Source organism: Rosa chinensis, chromosome 4, assembly GCF_002994745.2.
Source record: "Rosa chinensis cultivar Old Blush chromosome 4, RchiOBHm-V2, whole genome shotgun sequence".
In the NCBI taxonomy this organism is placed as follows: Eukaryota; Viridiplantae; Streptophyta; class Magnoliopsida; order Rosales; family Rosaceae; genus Rosa; species Rosa chinensis.
In genome coordinates, this window is record NC_037091.1 from 62,441,669 (window position 1) to 62,462,655 (window position 20,987).

Consider the following 20,987-nt stretch of genomic DNA (forward strand, 5'->3'; position numbering starts at 1 on the left):
TTGAAATATCCGATTTGGTGTTTTCTTCTAGGTATAAAACTCTACGAGGGTTTTTGAATGTTCAATAAGGACAATGCAACAGTATTTCGATGATTATTTTGTAGCTTCAGTTAGAATCTATGAAATATATTAATTCACAATTCTCTTATGATAGCTCTGTATAACAATAGCTTAGATTGACGGGGATGAATCTCATTATGTGTTCCAAGCATATTGGTTGATTTGGAACCGCTTGCGCTACCATAATATTAGTTTATGCTCTCTTTGGTTACATTAATCTTATCCAATTCCTCATCCTTCCTATTTTATAATGCTTTTTCACAGCTGGGAGAGGTAGTCGGGCCGCAACTTCTCAGGGGGCAATCTAGCTGGAGATCGGAGAAGAAACAAAAGCCAGGCCCTTGTTATCTTGTAAGTAGCAAGAGGCTAATTATAGTAAGGTTGACCGAGTTGACTACAATTATTGATCTGTTCAAGGAAAACCTAATTTGTGTTTAGCCCAAACTCGAGGTTACTCGACCTAGTGGTAATAGGATTTAATTAGAAGGATCTAGAATCCTAATCAATATAGAATTACTTTCCTTGTATGATTGAGATTCTATGCATTGTAATCCTCTATATAAAGAGGCCCCTATTATCAATGAGAATACACAGGGATTATCTCTCAACTTCTGATTCCCTAAAACACGTTATCAGCACGAAGCCCTAACCCTGAAATCCTAAATTCGTAGCCTTCAAATCCCAGAAACCACCGCCGCCCACCTTGAAGATCTCAACTCCAGGAATCCAGAACCGGCGGCCCCACCCCCAGAACCGGCAGGCAAACCACCGGACCGGCCATTGGAAGTAGCAAAAGTTCTCCTGCCCGGTTCAAAGCCTTCCTCACCACCTCCTGCAACCATACTCGACCCCCCTGCAGCATCTCCACCCCAGAAACCCGGAACCGGAAATTTCTCCACCGGAACCGGCCTAAAACTATCCTAACCGGCCACCAGAAAAAACTGCAACCGAACCGGCAGAAAGAGAAGAAAAAAAAGGAAGGCAGCAGATCAGCCCAGCCCTGCGTCTGGCCCAAAACCACACAGCGCAGGCCCAGAAGCAGCCCAGCCCAGAAGCTTGGCACACTGACGTCACCCATCTCAGGCGCCACGTCAGCACTGCCACATCAGCGATTGCGTCAGCGCCCAGTCAGCTCCAATCTGCCACGTCAGCTCCGACCTGCCACGTCAGCACCTCCGGTCAACGGTCGTCAACCCACCAGTCAACATTTTTCCGGCAGCTTTCCAGCCACTTTTCGGCAACTTTTCCGAACACTTTCCTGCGACTTTTCCGGTCAGCTACAGTACTTTTCCGGGGACATTTTTCCGGCCATCTTTTTAAGGTAAACTTTTCTAAAAGTTCCCGTTTTTTGTGAAGTTTTTCAATTTCTTCTTCTTTTTCGGGGACTTCCAAAATCCCTTCTCCTACCCCCCTTTCTCTACGTAGGGGAGACCAAAAACCGAACTGTGGGGGTTCGTACTCACTCCAAGCTTGGAGCTTGTAGAGTTCTCCAAACTTAGAGTTTGTTGAGAAGAAAACGATCGACCACATACATCGTTGTTTCGATCTAATCCAAAATCCCTCTTGGAATCGGATTTTCTTAGAAGCGACTACGCTCAGAAAATTCCTAATTTCTTGGAAGCGACTACGCTCATAAATTTAATAGTTTTTCGTGGTAGCCTTTTTGCTCCGAAATTAACCCTAATCTTGTGTTGTTTTTCAGGATGAGTTACCTGAACAAGTTGAACTTTGTTCCACTCGAGACAACTGGCGCAGGATACCATAGGTGGGTCCGAGATGTGCGCCAACATCTTAAGGCTGATGGACTTCTGGAAGCCATCCAAGAGCCTAGTCAGAACGTGCTCTCCATTGAGCAAGCTACTGCTTTTGAAGCAAAATAAGCTAAAGCCATAATTCTCATGACAAGGCACATGAATGACGCGCTCCAAAATGAATACCTCAATGAGGAAGACCCAAGAAAGCTATGGGTAGAACTTGAGCAGCGATTTGGCAACGTTCGTGACTCCCTGCTTCCTGATTTAGAAGTGCGATGGCATAGCCTCCGCTTTTGTGATTTCAAGTCTGTGCTTGATTATAACTCGGAAGCTCTTCGTATCAAGTCTCTGATGGAGTTTTGTGGCCAAGCCATAACTGATACGATGTTGATCGAGAAGACTCTCTCTACCTTCCCCGTCTCTGCACTGATGATTTCAAAGAATTATCGGATTGATGTAAATGCAGGACGTATCACAAGGTTTCATGAGCTCATTGGCGCCATGAACGTAGCTGAAAAGCACGATAATATCCTTGTGAAGAACTATAATGCTAAACCCGTGGGAACTAAGCCTATTCCGGAGTCTAACTATAGTCGCGCCCCCAATGGAGGATGCAAGGAGCGAAACCCTAAGGATAGGGACAATTCTGGACATTCTGGTCCATATATTCGCCCTAAAGAGGAAGGAAATCGCCAAGAGAGGCGTGCACGGAACCGTGGAGGTCAACGTGTGAAGAGAGAGAGAGGCGGAGCCTCCGACCATAGTGGTAACGCCACCAAAAGGATAGGTCGTCCAAATCGCGCCCCAATGGCACTTCGATCAAGGGAGCCTGACCATAATGATGTTTGTTTTCGATGTGGATCAACTGAACATTGGGCCAAAACATGTACCGCACCCCAGAATGTTGCAAACGCATACAAGACGTATCGTGAAGCAAGGGAAGCAAATTACATGGCACAAGAAGATCAAGATGGTGATCTAGATCTAAGGGTGGAAGACTACAAGGATCAAGACCCAGAAACTGGCGATTTTGATTAAGTCTTTTTATTTTCCAAGAGATGTAGGCGATTGCTATATTACTTTTTATTGGATTAGATTTTCTTTGATCATAGAAACAATGATGTACTCCGTTGGCTTATGAATAAAATTTCGAGTTCTTTTCATTATGACTCCATTTTGATTCTGAGCATATGACTTTGTGACTACGATGGCTAGACCATCAATATTAATTCAAGGACATGGAATAGCCCAAGTTCCACTTGCCAAATGGCACCTTGATTACAGTTGTCACAGAAACTCTCTACGCTCTTAGGGCACATAGTGCCCTATGAATAGCCAACGAATTCCATGCGAAAATGCATGTAGAGAACAGAAATGAGTTCCTTTGCATTACCTCTAATGATTGCGAACAAAGACGCATCTTAAAGAAGTTTATGTGTCTCTCTAGTGGACTTTATGTCACTATTCGAGCTATTAAATCCAATAAAGTTATGAGAGAAGATCTCTTGGATTTAGACACATATTGGCTTTGTCACGACAGGATAGATCATCCTAGTCATGATATGATGATCCGTCTACAAAGACTACACACGGACATCTTTACAAAGCCCGTTCCTTAGGGAAATTAGGACTGAGACCGTCCTATGCAAAGGATATGACAATACTCATTCTGTTCTTACAAAGAATCCGTAGGGATTTTGTGGATTGATTCAACCAACTTGCGGATGCTTAAATATTTCATAATATTGGTTGACACGCAAACACGCTGGTCACGTGTTGTGCCATTGTCTACCTATAAATGCTGCTTACGCTACAGTGCTACACTCCTAGCACATATCATATGACAATGGGCTCACTCCCCAAATCATCCTATTCAGTCAATTGGATTTGACTATGCTAGTGAGTTTACATCGAAGACTTTCGATGGTTATTGCATTTGGGACTGATGTTGTACATCATATTCCCACGAGCACACCCAAATGGTCTCGCGGAAACGACTACGATGGTAGTCCAGACATTGGTAATGAGCACCAACCTCCTTATATCCGCTTGGGGTGATGCAATATCACATGCAGCTATGCTAATTCGTCTACGACCTACCGCCACTCAATGTACTTCTGCGTTACAGCTAGTGACTGGGTACACGTATTTTGTACTTACGCACATTTGAGTGAGCCATTTATGTGTCAATCGCGCCGCCACAGAGCTCTATGATGGGTCCTTACAGACGAATGGGCAACTACGTTGGATTTGGGACTCCAACAATCGTCCGCCACTTAATGCCTTTGCAAGGCGATCTCTTTACTGCTAGATTTGCGGGTTGTCACTTTGATGAGATAGTCTTCCCGTCGTTAGGGGGAGATAAGAACACGTATGTTCAACAGGAACGACAGGAATTGTCGTAGTCTGTCCCCACTATGTCTCATCTTGATCCCTATTAAAGTGACGAGATCACACAAATATGTTGCAAACATGCCTGCAAGGAAGGACGTCCCTACGAGAGGACGTAGCGCCACCCTACACGAAGGTAGGCATGGCGCCAATGCCAAAGAGAGTGGCACTCTGGCGTTACAGGCCATGGCCCCAGCTAGGATGCGTGGAGAGGCCTGTGGGTTCGAAGGATACTTTGGCACATTCCAATCCTTTGATCATCAAGACTCAAAATCCGTCTCATGAGAATCTTCCGGGTTATGGTTATCGTTGGGGGACGCCTCAACGTCAAAACCTATTCCTGAGAATATAGAGCTCTATGAAACTTACACTAGTGTACATGAGACGTGGGATAGAAACTCCATCAGAATTGATGATGTAGTTGCGTATTTTGTTGCGCATGAGTTTTTGAGTTAGATGATATCGAACCACGCTCCGTTGATGAATGAATACCAACGTAGAGAGTTTTTGGCCTAAATGGAAAGATGCGATCCAGGTTAAGATGGATTCTCTAACGAAGAGGAAGGTTTTCGAGCTAGAGATGCCAACACCTCCTAACATAGAACCTGTTGACTAATGGGTCTTCGTTAGAAAGAGTAGTGAGAAAAAGAGATGGTAATCTCGCCTTATGTCGCAAGGTTTCTCACAAAACGCCTTGGAATCGACTACGATGAGACATACTCTCTCGTAATGGATGTCATTGCACTCCACTACCCTGTCAGTTTGGTAGTTTCCGAATAACTGAACATGCAGCTTACAAATATGGTCACTACGTATCTCTATAGGGATCTAGATACGGAATATACATGAAGGTTCATGGCGAACTTCATTTATCCAAGTCAAGTGGCTCTAGACCATGGAGCGCGTTTACAAAGAGGTTGAAACGCTCACTAAAGTGACTACTTGATTGGGAAGGGATATGCCCACATGTTTCTATGACAAGGTTCAGATTCTATCGCGGTTCATGTTGAACATGATCTTCATTAGAAGCCCTTAAAGAGTTAAGGGAAACCGCTGAACACTTGAAATCCGAGTTTGAGATGAAGGATTTTGGGAGAACACGATTATGTCTCTGTTTGGAACTTGAGCATCGTGTCGATAGATGCTTAGGCATTTTTGACAAGGTCAAGCCTTCAAGCACCCCCATGATCGTCCGTAGTCTTGATCCTGAAAAGGATCCTCTTCGTCAAAAGGATGATGACGAAGATGTGCTAGAGGCAGAAATGCCTTACTTAGTACAATAGGCGCATTATTGTACTTATCTCAATGCACAAGACCGGACATCTCATATGTTGTGAACTTGTTAGCTAGATATAGCTCTGCGCCAACGCGACGCCATTGGATTGGTGTAAAAGATATCTTTCGATACTTGAGATGTATGTATGATATGGGCTTGTTCTATCCCTATAGAGAGATGATGGATTCGGACCCATCACACACCAGAAACGCCGCCAACGCTGGCCTGCGTTCTCTATCCCCATCCCAAAACGACATGTGTTTTGGAAGGTTTTGCTGATGTTGGGTATCTCTCTGACCCACACAATGGTCATTCCCAATCCGGTTAAGTGTTCACCATGGGAAAAGACCGTGACACCTTGGAGGTCTACATAATAGACCCTAGTCGCTATATCTTCGAACAATGCAGAAATCATTGCTCTTCACGAAGTGGTTCGTGAATGTATATGGATTGGATCCATAATTACGCATGTTCGAACAATTGTGGTTTGAAGTCTACCACAGATGAGCCTACGAGCATTTAGGATACTGCTACTTGTTTTGAACAAATGAGGCAAGGCTACATCAAAAGCGACAACACCAAGCATAATCAGCAACAACAGACACTCCTCGAGATCAAAGTGAACTAGGTTCGATCTGAGGATAGTGAGGCAGACTTGTTTACTAAGTCATTGCCCAATTCCACGTTCGAGAAACATGTGGCTGATGCGCTCGAAAGCAAGCGCATAATTTAACCCTGAAATGTCATTAGTAGTACGTAATAAATAGGGATCGTTCTATTCCGGGGATTGAGGGTACACCTGTCAATGTAGGACAAACAAACAATTAAAATTAAAACAAAGTAATATTCACACACATATACACTATTTACGAAAAAGGGGGAGTATTTTTGATTTTGGTTTTCGTAAAATTAAATTAAGCTAAGAAAACAATTAAAATGCAAAAACATAAAAATACAAATGAAATGCAAGAACAAAGATCAAACCGAAATATATAATTAAAATTAATTCAAGTTCATCGTTGTTCATCATAGTCATGCAAGAGGAGTTGATCATGTGAAACGTTCAAAAGCAAACAATTTCCCATATTTTACTTTCAATGCTAATTAACCTAAGTGAAAGCACCTAGATTACTCCTATCAAACATGCAATCAAACCCTAGAAAGCTAGTCAATCATGTCATGTTTAATGCATTAAGCACCTAGAAAGGCTATCAACTCAAATGTGCAACTTAGTATGGAAAAGTCCACCTAATTGCAATCTTCTCTGATTAAATTCGGTTTTTGTACAAAACCTTTACTACTTATTGATTCAAGAACACAAAACCAAAAAGTTGATCCATGTTCTCAAATTCATAGCAACATTCACATAAAAACCCTAAATGTTTCGAACCATTCAAGATTATCATACAAAAGATTTCTATCATGCAAATTTAATCAAACACTCACACAAAAGCAACCATAAATCACAATATATGAATCTGAAAATTAACAATTAATCATAAAATTTCAGAAATCAATATTTGTTCAAACAATTTTGTCAACTAAGGCATAACCAACGAAAATTACAAAGCAAAGGTTACAAGGAGAATCGGATTACACCGTGATGAAGATGAGATGAATGAAGTGATGAATGGTCTCTTGAATTTCGAAAGCAATCTTCAAGGATGGTGATGGATGATGTGCACGGCTTGTCTTCTTCTTCCTTGGCCTTGCTTGAACTTCGTGGTTGCCCTAGAGGATGGAGATGAACACGGCTAGGCTAGAGAGAGTTTCTGATTTTTTTTCTTCAAAGTGTAAAACGTAAAGTGGGGGCCCTTGACGTTGAGAATGTGTGAGAATATATAGGGGACGGCCCCTAGGTCTCCAAGCCGTGGAAAACCCTAGAGAAACTCACGGCAATAGCTTGCTTCCTCCACATAATTTCCTCCAATGATTTCTTGCCACATAAGCCCTATGAGGTGGTTCAACCAATCACAAAATTCCAATATTAATTCCCTAAATAATTCTTGCCGAAATAAAGAGATAATTTCTGATTTTATGCTTCCAAATTCGGCCAAAACTCTTTAGGGAATGTAGGAATGTATCTAGACTTCTTTTGAGCTTTTCTTGGTCTCCACCTTTTTCTCTTTCCTTAAAAATCTCTAGGGAATATCTTTTGGCGTCATCTTGCTAGGGTTTCACGTTGCCTCCCTTGTTTTCCTCTTCATTCTTCACGGCAATCCTTCTAGGGTTTATTTCCAAGTATTTTCTTTCCATAAAAATAGCCCTAGAAAATCTCCCTAGAAAATCTCCACATATAATTCTGATTTTTGACGCCACCTTCTTGTTTATCTTTAGGATTTCACGGCAAAACATCTTTAGGGCTAGGGTTTGCGTCACAAACCCTAATTGTATGGGTTTTTGTGGGCCTTTGATCCATTTGCCGAAAATCCATAGAGTTCTTGGGCTTTGTTGCTTCATCTTCAAGCCTTCTCATTTTCCAACGCAAAGCACATTATTTTTCCATTTCTTTTTCATGGTTGCGTTGGAAACTTGCTAGGGAAGCCTTCCTCCATTTTGCAGGATTTCCTGGTTGGACTAGGAAAGCTTATTTCTTCATTTCTGCTCATTTCTGTGGCCCGATTTCTCTCATATTCGTTCGTCTTGATGTTCGCAAGCTCCTCTTTCCATTCGTGCGTTCATTTCCACTTTTTAGCTCGGAGGTCCTGAAAATAGAAACTAGTATGAAAAATAGAAACTTTTGAAAAATGAAAAATGGAAACTTACTAAAAGTGAGAAATAGAAACTTTCCTAATCTGAAAATGGAAACTTGCCAGAAATGAGAAATGGAAACTTGCCAGAAATGAGAAATGAAAACTACAAAAATGGAAACTTTCTACAATAAGGAACTTTCCCAATCAAAGAATGGAAACTTTCCAAAACAAGGATTTTTCAAGGAAATGGCGCAAGAAATGTAGGGAAATGCAGTTAAAACGTCGCATTAAAATGCTCCTATCAGTGGCAAGAATTGGCTTGCGGAAATTATCTGAACTCCCATGATCGTAGTCATCAGGGGGAGGTGCAGACATCAGGGGGAGGTGCAGACATCAGGGGGAGATGTCTACATGTTCGTCTCGAATCGTGAAGGGTGTGTTGTGCTCTTTTTCCCCTTCGACCGAGGTTATTTTTGTCCCACTGGGTTTTTGTTACTCGGCAAGGTTTTTAACGAGGCAACGAGAGAAGCACCGCGTTTGGGCAACACAAGGGGGAGTGTTCAAGGAAAACCTAATTTGTGTTTAGCCCAAACTCTAGGTTACTTGACCTAGTGGTAATAGGATTTAATTAGAAGGAACTACTTTCCTTGTATGATTGAGATTCTATGCATTGTAATCCTCTATATAAAGAGGCCCCTATTATCAATGAGAATACACAACGATTATCTCTCAACTTCTGATTCCCTAAAACATGATCTTGATTCTCCCTCCATTTTGGTTTTTCGATCTTCCAAGTTTTTGTCTTAGTGCTCTTGTTTTTGTTGCACTGTGCATTTTTCTGGTTTTGGGCTCAACATCTTCTTGTTCATGCCTCAATGGAAGTATCGCTGGGCTTGTTTGGTTTCATTTTAGGACCTCATTTTAGACCCAAAGAAAAAGAGGAAAAACATAGATATGGTCTTCAACTCTTCACTGGCGACGAATTAAACGCGGGGTCTGCGAAATGTTTTGGTCTCATTAATGCCCTAGGTAGTTCGACCTCAATTACAAGACTAGGTGTTGGCACTTTGCTTATGGCAAATCCGTAAATTAGTAGTTATTCTGAGGGTCCTTTTGGAGAAATATTTCTATGCTACAGTCAAACCATGTCATCATGCCACGTGGTTTGACGTACTACTAAAATACTGACACGTGGTTTTGATAATGCGAAGTATAATTTGATCGTTCCAAAGTACCCTAGCCTTTCCTCTCTTCCCATCTCTCTCATACGAACACTTTTGTTGTTTTGCAGCTTTCCTGCAAATCTTTAGCTATTAAACCTGATTAATCAAGAACTTATAATTAACAACTAGCGAATAATTCAATCCAGAGAAAATAAACTCATGGAGAAGCCAATTTCAGATCAAGTGAGATCAAATTTCAAATATCTTCGTCATTGAATATTGGTTAATTGACATTTTGCTTTCCAGAAGAAAAAAAATGATAGCACACTTATATGATTTCTGGATAATTCATGGTAACCAAACCAAACAGCTATTTAGTTCCTAACCAAGATCTCCACTTAATTTGTTTCCAGAGAGGTCTATCTTGATAACAAGGGAGAGAGTCTTGGTGTAAATCATAGATGATCCTCTGAAGTTCACAACGAATACTTCTTTATAACAAGTTGCTTCATAATTGTTGGATCATAATTCATATACATATTTGTGCCATAAAACATGAAAATTACTTGTTCTAAAGTCCAATTTGATGTTGACTAATCCAATTTCATTATTTTCCTAATCTTGTACTTTACTTAATCTTTGTGTTTTTTATATTTATTTATTTTCCTTATCATGTTAGGAAATAATGGAGAAGAGAAAGTGAGCTAGACATTTTCTTACTCCGGAAAAGAGAAAGTGAGCTAGACAAGAAAGGAGGGGTAGCCGCCTGACTAAACGAACTCCGAATGAGTTGAAACTTTCCAGTTTCATCCTAGACATCCCAAAGATCATTTGTTATGAAGAGTTCCAGAGCTAGTTTTTAGTGGAAAGCCTTCAAACAGTCAGTCTAATTTTCAGAAAGACGAAAACTGGAAAACCTGACCTGTACGTATTTCAGAAGCATTTACGGCCAAACCACATTGAATTTAACTCTAAAATTTTACCAGGATGATCTACACTCATGGAGAAACATTTGATATGAAGAAGTCAGAGGCCCTTTCTGAAGTCTTAGTGGATAATTAATTGAAGGAATTAAGGGGAAGAAAGTGACCTAAAACCAGCTCAACATTCATCATATTCATGTTTCCCACCCACATAAAGAAAGCTAGATGCTTTTCTCTTTTTCCTTGGATATATTTTTCTACTCTAATTTCTTTAATATATCATCATTACTTCCATACTCCACCTTCATGCTTTGTTTTTATTCATCATTACTTCCCTATTTTTCTTCTCTATATAAACCATCACCCATTCCACCTCATCACAACTTTTTCTCTCTTCATCTCATTCATAAAATCTCCATATCCACCTCCCAAAATCTAAACCCATAATATACATACTCCCTTTACTACTCCATCTCCTCCATCACCACCACCATAACTACCATCTTCCACCACCATAAACTCTATCACTACCACTCAAAATTAGCCAAAGAAGCATCATATCTTCATCACCATTCCATTCATCATCAACATCAACAAGTTCATAATAATCCATTCATTCCACCATCAAGGTGGATCTAAGGGGAAAACCATGGAGGAGCTAGTCATCAATTTGTCAAGCTTCAACTAGTTCACTCTTTCCTTAAACTCCATAATTTTCCTTGATGTATTTTAGATTTGGTGTTAATTTGTATGAATATGAGTGTGTAGTTACTTTGTTGGGGCTAGGGTTGAAAGCTCAGCCAATCTTGTATGGATTGATGCTATAATATGATGTTATGTAATTTTCTTTAACATGCCTACATGCTAGTTCAAGAGTTGAATGCATATGCTTAAACTTTACCACTTTGAGTATGTATGTATGTTTGCTATGTCATGATATAATGTTTAGAGATTGGTAACCTTTGAATGTTAAAGCATGAATTAAAGCACACTAGGTGTACATGTAGGGGTTGTGAATTACAATCACTTAAAGATAAGCTTGGTTGGTTTGCATGATTTCTTCATCTCCAAACTTTATGCACTTAGGGTAATGCACTAGATACCTAACCTGATTGAAATGCTTGACTTAAGTAGTTAAGTACTACACCCGAGAGGGGTTGCTTGATATCACAAAAGGAGCATGTCCCTTGTCATACCCGAGAGGGATGCAAGGAGAGAAATTGGTTAATTAATTTAGCATCATTCATATTGAAATGCATCAATACTTGCAAGGGAGGTTAGTGGTAGACAATCTAAATCATAACTTTCATCCATTTGATCACTAATTTAGTTTAGAGTAATTTAGTTTACATTTGAGCATCTAGTTGTTTTCAATTCAAAACTATCTTCAAAAACCAAAATCAAATCACTACTCCATCTTGCACATACTCACCATGAGCCTAGATTTCCTTGTGAATTTAGATTTGTGATTGTACATTTGCATATTCTAGCTCTCCTTAGGTTCACACCCTAGCTAGTGAAATGAATCAAATCCTCGTGGGTTCGACAACCTTTCTTAAATCCCTATACTATTACTTGTACCCCTTATACTTGAGGGTGGCTATTTGGCTAACAATAATTACATTGTATCATATCCATTCCCTTACGCAATCATGAGGTTGGCAGATCTTACAATGATAGCCCAGATTGCAGGATTTTGTTTCAAAGAGATTCAGATCTGAAGTGTGTTGTGTTTCAGATTTAGATTTTTTTTTCTTAGAGTTTTCATGGAAGCTTTTGTCGATAAATTTGTGGGGATTTCAAGGAGAAATAGCAAAAGGACAGAATTCTACAGGAGTTCAGGTCGTTCAAATTCTTCATAGCTTAGAACACGCACGCATATCTTCTGATCGAGATCTAGATTACCCAACCATGGCAGTTTCTATAGAGGAGAGAGGGAGGAGAGTGGGTATTTCGATCAAATCAATTTTGTATTGCATTAAACAGGTCCACATGTCATTAATATATGTGTGCGTCAAACCACTTCAGCATGCCACTTGGTTTGACGGTAGCACAGAAAAATTTCTCATCCTTTTTGGATGCTGGCCATCATTTACGTCAGCTCATATGGCTGCAATTTGAACCTTCTGACACGTGCCCAAGGAATACTTTGTTTCAATAAATGCCCTAGATAGTTTGACACTATTACAATATTGCCATCCTATTATGGCCAAATACGTAAATAATTTGGGAATCTATGGGCTTCTTTTGGGAAGGGGAGGTGCTTCCTTTTTTTTTGAATAGTTCCCCTTATTCTAATAAGGTTGAAAAGTGACTATCGCCGGAGGGATTGAGAATGCAATCACCCATTTTTTATATATTTAATTATGAAAAGTGAAATCTATACCGGTTAATTTGTAATCTACACACTTATTCTTTCATTTTTTGGTTAAATTCTCAGAAAAAGATAAAATTTATTTTAGTAAAGACAAAATTTAAGATTTGTGGCCTTAATTTTAGGTGTCATGCTATGTCACCTACACACATCACTTATTTGTCAAATCATGTCATGTAATTTCCTTGAGAAAAAGATCATCTTATCATTCCAAAATCTAATGACTCAAAACTTTATTATTATTATTATTTTTCATTTTTTCTTTTCATTACGCTCATGTTTAGATTTAAACAACAATTTTTTTTCTTCAATCAAGAATAGAAAAAATTTCATATAATTCAGTCAATAGATTTGCACATACATTCAATCAGTAGATTTGCATAACACATGTATATGAATTCAACCCTTGTTGTGTTCCTGTAAATTTTGAAAATATAATGTGAAAAATACATATTCATATGATTATATATATTCTTTTATTCATTTTTCTCTCTATGTAGCTAGGGTTTAAACGTTATATTTGAGTTTATTATTTTTTATTTATTTTTTTCCTTATATTTAGATTGTAGATAATATAATAAATTATTGTTGCTATTAACATGAAATTTTTTCTTACCTCTTAATTTAGACATACATATGTATTTTCCAAATTCAATTTATTAATGCATTTTTTTGGGATGAAATTAATCAATATTTGAAAAGAAAAGTTAATGGCTATTTCTTGACACCTAATTCAATATATTAATACTATTTAGAAAGAAAAATAATAGGAAAGAATTTAATTAAATGAAGAAAAATATTGGTCAAAGAATTTGTAGACATATCTCTTAAATTATACATATTTAATAGCTGATTTTTTTTGTCACCTAATTAAATTAATTAATGTAATTTATTCACCCCCTAACATCTAAAAGAAAATATAAAAGGGTAAAGTTGGTGTTGCAATAGTATGATGTGACAAGATATATTATGTGGAATTGAAAATAAAATTTGTAGCATGACACCTAGGATTTGAAGTCATAAATCTTAGGCCTCGTGGAGTGTGAATTATAAAATGAGGAGTGTTGATTTCATTCTCCTTGATTATTAGATATTTTAGCAAATTACCACTACCTACACTTTTTTTATTATAAATTACCATCAGCAGGCCTGCTTTTTAAAATTCTCATGAGCTAGTGTGTAGGGCCCATGCGCAAGGAATTATACCTTGCTGTCAGATTCCTTTCCTTTTTAAATTATTTATATTGACAAGTAAATTACAAATATGCTCTTGTGGGTTTGATAATGTGAATTAACACTGCTGAATGTCAGTAGTATTATGAAAAAAATAATATTTCTATATTCCTCTTTGTTTTTCTTAGAAACAACACATTTATTTAATAATTCCAAAAACTATTTATACATATTACAATATGAAACTTGAACACTATATCATTTATCTCTGGCATTGCTGCCTTTATATACAAGTTGCTTTGAATTTCACCTCTTCTCATGGTGAAGAAGTTTCTCCAGCAGGATTTCTTGGAGTATTGACCCTCAATAGTATATTGACCTCCAGTAGTATACTAGCCCCAGTAGTATACTGACCCTCAGTAGTGTACTGATCCCCAGTAGTATACTGACCCCCAGTAGTATACTAGCCTGGCCTTCTTGCATTTGCTCACTTCAGCATTGCTTTCATTAGCTCCATCCTGTAAGTCAACCGACAACACAGAGCATAAGGGATAACAAAGTGTGCCCAAAACTGTTTTAATAATTACAACTCTAATCCTTTCTCTTCAAAAATCAGATTTAGAGTGAAAAGATTTGATTTTGATGGAGTATTATACTTTGCTTAATGAAATTTAAGACCACCAAACATGCTTTGAGTTAAAACCATTTCCATGGACCTTGATGTTAACATTTATTGCCCAAAAACAGAACAACCCCATCCTTGAAATTAATGCAGCTTGACAAGAATTTGCCAAAAAAGAAAAACAAGGACAGTAGCAAATTATCAAAAGATATAGTAGTCCCAGTCATGCTGCTATTAACTTTGGATCTTGAAGAAGGCATGCAAATCCCAAAAGAGAACTTAATCCAACACCCAGTTTCCTCCACAACCTCATCCTTCTTCTTCTTCTTCTTCTTCTTCTTCCTTCCCTTTGATTTGCTCCCATCCCAAGTCTCCACCTTTAACAAACCCATTTTCACAAACTCTTCCAGATTCAGACTCCCATAGCTCACAGACCCAGAAATTTCACATACCACAGAGAACCCCTTTCAAACAGACCAATATGCAAACCCAAAACCTTCACACAAACTCTGAAAGCTCACAGATATGTGTGTTGCAACTCAAACTGAATCAGACCCAGATGGTCAAAATTGAAAAAGCTCACAGACCCACTTGCTTCGACTCCTTGCTTCGCCGCGTCGCCTCATCGACTACTTCGCCATCGGAGCCTCGATTTGCTACTCTGATTTGTTGCTTAGCTGCAGATATGGAAAGAGAGGTTTTGATTTTTGGGAGAAATGGATCTGAAAGAGATATGAGAGAGAGCGAGAGTTGTATCGTGATAGATATAGAACGAGTGGCAATTTTTGTAATTTCATAAACGATTAACTGTCCTTTTTGTCCTTAATATATTGAATTGTTACTGTAGCTAGGTTTAATTTGACCGCACGGGAACCGTGTTTGTGGCCCTTGCGCATGGGAAAGAAATGAAAGAATTTGTAGCTAGTGGTCATTAACTCTAGATATTTTTATATAATTAAAATAACGATTAGCTTATTTTACATCTGTCTAGGTTTTTTGTATCTTACAGAACTGAAATTTCAAATTTACAGGCGTAGCTTACTTAGCTAATTATATCTGGAATATAAACAAAGAGAAGAAGGATCTCCATTTGGATCAACAGTGACCAACATAATCTTCAAGTGGTACAATGGACCTCCAGAAGTATTTTATTAACGAGCTAGATACATGTCCAACTTTGTTCTTTGGATCCTTGGCTGACTCTCCATGCGCTCGATGCGCATTCTCAAACATGACTTTCGTCCTCCTTCCTCAAGTCTCTGATTTTAATTTGAACACTAAAAATGAGAACAATACCGAAGTATCTATTTCATTTGGTTACTATATATAAGAACAGAATGCAAAGTGTAAATATATAAATATGTATGCAGTATGGATGCTACGTACTGTGAATATATAAGAAAATTGAACTCCATTTCAAGTAAGAAAAAGCTATGTATATATGTATAATAAACTCAAAGCCTTACATACCCTCCTCAGAATTAGAGTGTTGCCTTTGGTTATGTTTAAGCAGAGAGCCAGGTGGAGGATGATGGTGCGGTACAAGAATACAGGCAGTGAACCTAGACAACCATATGGGTTAGATTGAAGAGTATGAGACTATGAGGATAAGAATCTTGAGGTGAGAGGTCATGACACAGATCCCGTTAGATCTTCTATTTTGCTACGTAGCTATCCAATTGCCCAGCCTTTCGTTTTCAGAAATCTTTACCAAATTCTAGCGTATTGATTATACGAAAAGGGCTTCTTAATTTAGAAATCTGTAGAGTGCAACTGGTTGAGCTAGCTAAATCGAACTAATTAAAAAGTTTCTCCAAGTTGAGCATCAACAAGATTACTCACCGTTTCCGTGATCGACGACGAAATATTAAATCTTAACTGGCTTAGTTAAGCACATAAACAAGCTTATAAGTACGACGTTGTTTGAAAGGATCGTCCCGATCTAATTAACCTGGCCGGATAGCTAGTTAATTAGCCGAGTATAGTGGGACTTAGCTTAAAGTTGAAGATTTGATCTTAAAAGTATGACCTTAATTTGATCAATAAACCTAGCCATATACGAAAAGGATTGGAGAGAGGATATGCGTGCAATACTGAACAATATATGGAAACTAAAGGTTGGGGAAGGCTAGCCTGCATGTGACCACTCGTTTCCACAACATTCCTCTCACCACCATTTTCCCCAAAACTCAGACCAGGTTCATCGATCAATCCCATGTATGTAAGAGGATATATGTGTTTAATCATATTCTCGTACATACATACATTGGTACCACAAGTTAGGCTTTGTTAATTTTCTTTAGCTTATACATATATACGTATTATATATGCAGCTAGCTAGCTATAAATAGTAGGCCTCTATTGCATCGCCAAGAAACCAAAACATAGCAAAGGTAAATCATTAAGAGATCATGTCAGTTGTTACCTGGAGTTCCCCTGAATACTTCATTGGGGTAGTTAGTATCAAGAGTCGAGACCCCTTTTAATTAAAAATTAATTAAGGGTGAGTAGCTCAAGTACTTTGGTTTTATCCCACTGAAGTGTTTGGGGGAACTCTGGGTGCCATCTGGTTGCAGTAGTACTACTTATATATTATTCATCGTCAACAAGAGTTAGTCCCGGCCAGTAAATTCTTCTCAGATTTATACGCTACATGAATGCTGGCTTCATATTTGCGAGCATTATTTCAATCTTTACTTTCTGAATTCTAACTCCTTTACTTCTGAAATTGTACGGTCCAAGACAATTTTAGTTATTATATATAATTCATTCTTTAATTGCTTCTTGATGATTCTTGGTAAATTACATAATGCAGATCGAAGAATTACATCATGCTGCTGGGCTATACTTCAGCAATTATGGGCGATTTAGAGCAGAATGAGGGGAGCCAAACTGAACATGACGAGCCAACTAATTGGTTGGTCATCATTTGGCAGTGGCTGTTCTCATTTCTCTAGTGGTCTCTTCAAGCGTGAAAAGCGCAGAGCTGAGTAGTCAAAACTTCTTGAACTGGCGAGTGCATCGATTAATTTGAGCAAGCACCATAGCCAGGAGTAGGCATGGGAAGTGAAAGTGTGTAGTTTGAGGTAGCTAGCTAAAATTCATTTGTATATATGAATATGGGACTGAACCACGTAGTTCCTTCAATATGCATATGAGTAATTGTAGAATAAACCTAAAATCCAATTAGGGTTGAGTTGATTCGATCCTCTTATTGAGTTATGAACTTATGATTAATACCAATTTTTATTTTATTTTTCTATTATAACGACCATGAACAATGAAGTATTTATTCTTAAAAAAAAAAAAAAAAAACAATGAAATATTTTTGTATATATTTCAGAGCATTAATTATCACTTGTGACTGCAACTTAATTGGCTGAAATAAGACTTCTGTTCCTTATCATACTAGGCAAGAGAAAGTGAGAAACTCAGTTTTCCTCTTCCAGTTTGGAAATAAAGACCATCATGCCTATATAAATCTATGATTATTCATGAATAATTGTGAAATATATATACGCTACGCTTATTGATCACTAGTGAATGAGAAATCAATAAGTTAGATCTTTGAGTACTCTTGGGTCATGGGGCAGCTCAGTTTTCGCGTCGAGCCTCTAATCGACACGCAACTTCTACTACACGATCAGAAACCTAATTCACCTTCAGTGCCAGAACTGCCACCTCAAATTTTCATCCAATTCGTTTACAAAGTGAAACAGCACCTCTTCTTATATCCCAAAAATTCATATACATATATACACTTAAAGTAAGTGTATTAAGTGACTTAATTGATTATGATCAGCAAGAGATAAAGCAGGAAGTGAACACACAACTTGATCTGTGGATGGTAGATCACTCCAACCTCTCCTACCCTCTTCTTTCCCGGACACTGTCGTCGCTTGGAGTTGACCCCTCGCTGCACTCGTCCGCCGTGGATCTGATCACCTTGAACTGCAAAACGTCCGGCTACTGGCAATATTGTAACATGGGTGGTGGTTGGACGGTTCTGCCCTTGAGAGTTACCATCGAAGAAGTGCACTGCTACATGCTTCACTGCGAGACTTTTTATTGGCCCAGTGAAGTTATGGGCGATTTAATGGAACTGGAAGAAGAAGAAGAAAACCTAGCAAGTGATTATGAAGATGTAATTGGTATAAAACCTGCGAGTGAGTCGTCGATAAAGGAGTTATTGACGAGGGTAAGGGTTGGGAATAACAAAAAAGATGTGTGCACTGTTTGTCTCGAAGAATTGAGTACTGCAGGAATATCCTATGCTATGCAGATGCCTTCCAAACATGTGTTTCACGACGAGTGTGTTGTGAGATGGCTCAAGGAGAGTCATTATTGCCCAGTTTGCCGCTTTGAGATGCCTACTATATATTGAGAACAATTAATATGTATAATTTCATGTTTGTCTTTTTAATTTGATGTTTTTTTGTTTGTTTGTTGAGGATGTAATAATGAAAGCTTCTATTCATACCTCTAAAATTGGCATTTGGACCTCTTTTTTTTTTCAAGTGATAGTTGATTTTGTCAACTCATGTCAAATTACTAATAAAGACACAAAAGAGAAATAAAAAAATAATTAAAAAAAGTTTTTTTTTTCCCTTTTAGAGGTATGAAATCAACAAGGGAGAGGATCCTCTCCTGAGCAAGTTAATCACCTGACCTACCTGAGCTTTTCACTATATTTCAACACGTGGCAATATTGAAATCCAATGGTTTACACAAAACTTGATTTGTCTTTTTCAATTTTCTTTCTTTCTCAGTTCTGTCCTTTTCTTCTAGGACTCTCTCTCTCTCTCTCTCTCTGTTCTTCTCTTCAAACAAATGACTAGTTTAATTTCATCACATCATCATCTCCAATTCCCCAACCTCTCTCTCTCTCTCTCTCTGAAATCGGTCGTGTCTTCAAAGCAACTGAAGCCTATATAATTGATGAAGACCACCACAACACACACTTCCAATTCTTCACCACCAACCGACTTATCTCATGGGTCTTTTAATATCAAATTGGGAAGACTTCAGTATTAATTGAAAATTGCTTCACAAACAAATTGTTGGGTTTCAATGAAATTTGATATGGAACTAATCTGAATTTCTGAAAATAAAAGAGAGAGTGAGAGAGCAAAATTAATCTGATGAGAAAACATTGATTATAAATGAAACCCATCATTTGAACACCCAGCCCCAGAAATTGAATCCCAAGCTGTCCCACCAATTCAATCGCAACCAATCCCAGAAGGAAATTTAGCAACCACCAAAACTCAAAAGGACGAGTCAAAAAACTTAACAGAGAGAGAGTGTTCTCTGTGAAACTGGGTTGTATCACCAAACCCCAAGGCTCTTCTCTGAGCTGCAGCAATGGTGATGAAGCACCTTCTCACAGTGCTGGCCCGCTATTGGTCGGTCAAGGCCTCGTAGGCGCTGAACCAAGCCCGTCTGATCCAGCTCCACCTCACCCGCCGTCACACCTTCTCTCTCAACCCCACTGCCGAGGTCTCCTCTGCCGACCGCCATGGTTTACGATAGCCTCACCGAGGACGTCAAATCTAAGCTCCAGAGGCTCAAAAACCACGACCTGAGGTTCCTCAAGTACGGGTCTCCCAACTCGACCCTCACGGATCACTCGATTTTGAGAGCGAGGGCGACGATTCCATGGGTTCTGTTGGCGGTGGTTTTATGGGTTAGAGAGAGATAAGAGTTGGGAGAGTCAATCAGTACGTGGCATTATGTAAACCGTTAGATGTTGTTTTTACACGTGTCATTACGTGGTTGAAAGCTCAGGTAGGTCAGGTGATTAACTTGCTCAGGAGAGGATCCTCTCCCAATCAACAAATGGTCATCCTCATGCCATCTTGACTTCATGTTATCTCGTGTTTAGTTAAACTCCCTCATTTTTACGGGGTCGTCTAGAGTACCTTGATGTATGTCATACCTTTTTTTTAAATATTTTTTTACTTTTAGTAAATTAATATAGTGAACTGGTCAACAGGTTATCCAATTAAATATCGACATGTGTTATTTTTAAAAATAAAATTTACCATATTAACAACACACTCTTTCTTGATATGTAACATTGTTAAAAATCATGTAACAAATATTGTCAAAATAATAAATTACATAGTTGAACTACAATTAAGACTTATGACAACAGTTGTTGTGGTTATTGTTATTGAGTGGTCAAAGATGTAAATATCATATTTGGACAACTTTTATCAAATGGAGAACATTAATTATCAAGTGGAGAAGCTCTTTATAATACTGAGTTGTTACATATCTTTTGGTCTAATTTTAATTTTACCATGTTCACAACACAAATATTGTCAAAATTGTAAAATGGTTGGTAATCTTGTAAATTGTATAGTTTTTCAAGTAATTACTACAATCAGAATAAAAGTTACCGCTTTTACACCATTAGTTGTGAGTTATGGTAAAATATGTAGTCATTGAGTAATTATTCCATTAATGATAAAAATATAAAGATTTACCACTTTTTTTTGTTGATCAAATAAGAACTTCATTAATAATGAACTGCTTACAACGAGTTATAGGCGA

The 20,987-nt window shown here is 38.3% G+C and overlaps 1 protein-coding gene across 1 annotated transcript; it reads left to right on the plus strand.

Moving 5' to 3' along the window:
• The first annotated feature begins 18,085 nt into the window (after nt 1–18,085).
• Nucleotides 18,086–18,813, plus strand: LOC112199727 (E3 ubiquitin-protein ligase BIG BROTHER). Its single transcript, XM_024340705.2, has one exon. It carries the CDS (start codon nt 18,274–18,276, stop codon nt 18,811–18,813), a length of 540 nt encoding a protein of 179 aa, XP_024196473.1. The 5' UTR covers nt 18,086–18,273.
• The last annotated feature ends 2,174 nt before the right edge of the window (nt 18,814–20,987 follow it).

Coding starts and splice junctions, on each gene's coding strand:
- LOC112199727 (XM_024340705.2), top strand. CDS start 18,274: ATGGTAGATCACTCCAACCTCTCCTACCCTCTTCTTTCCCGGACACTG.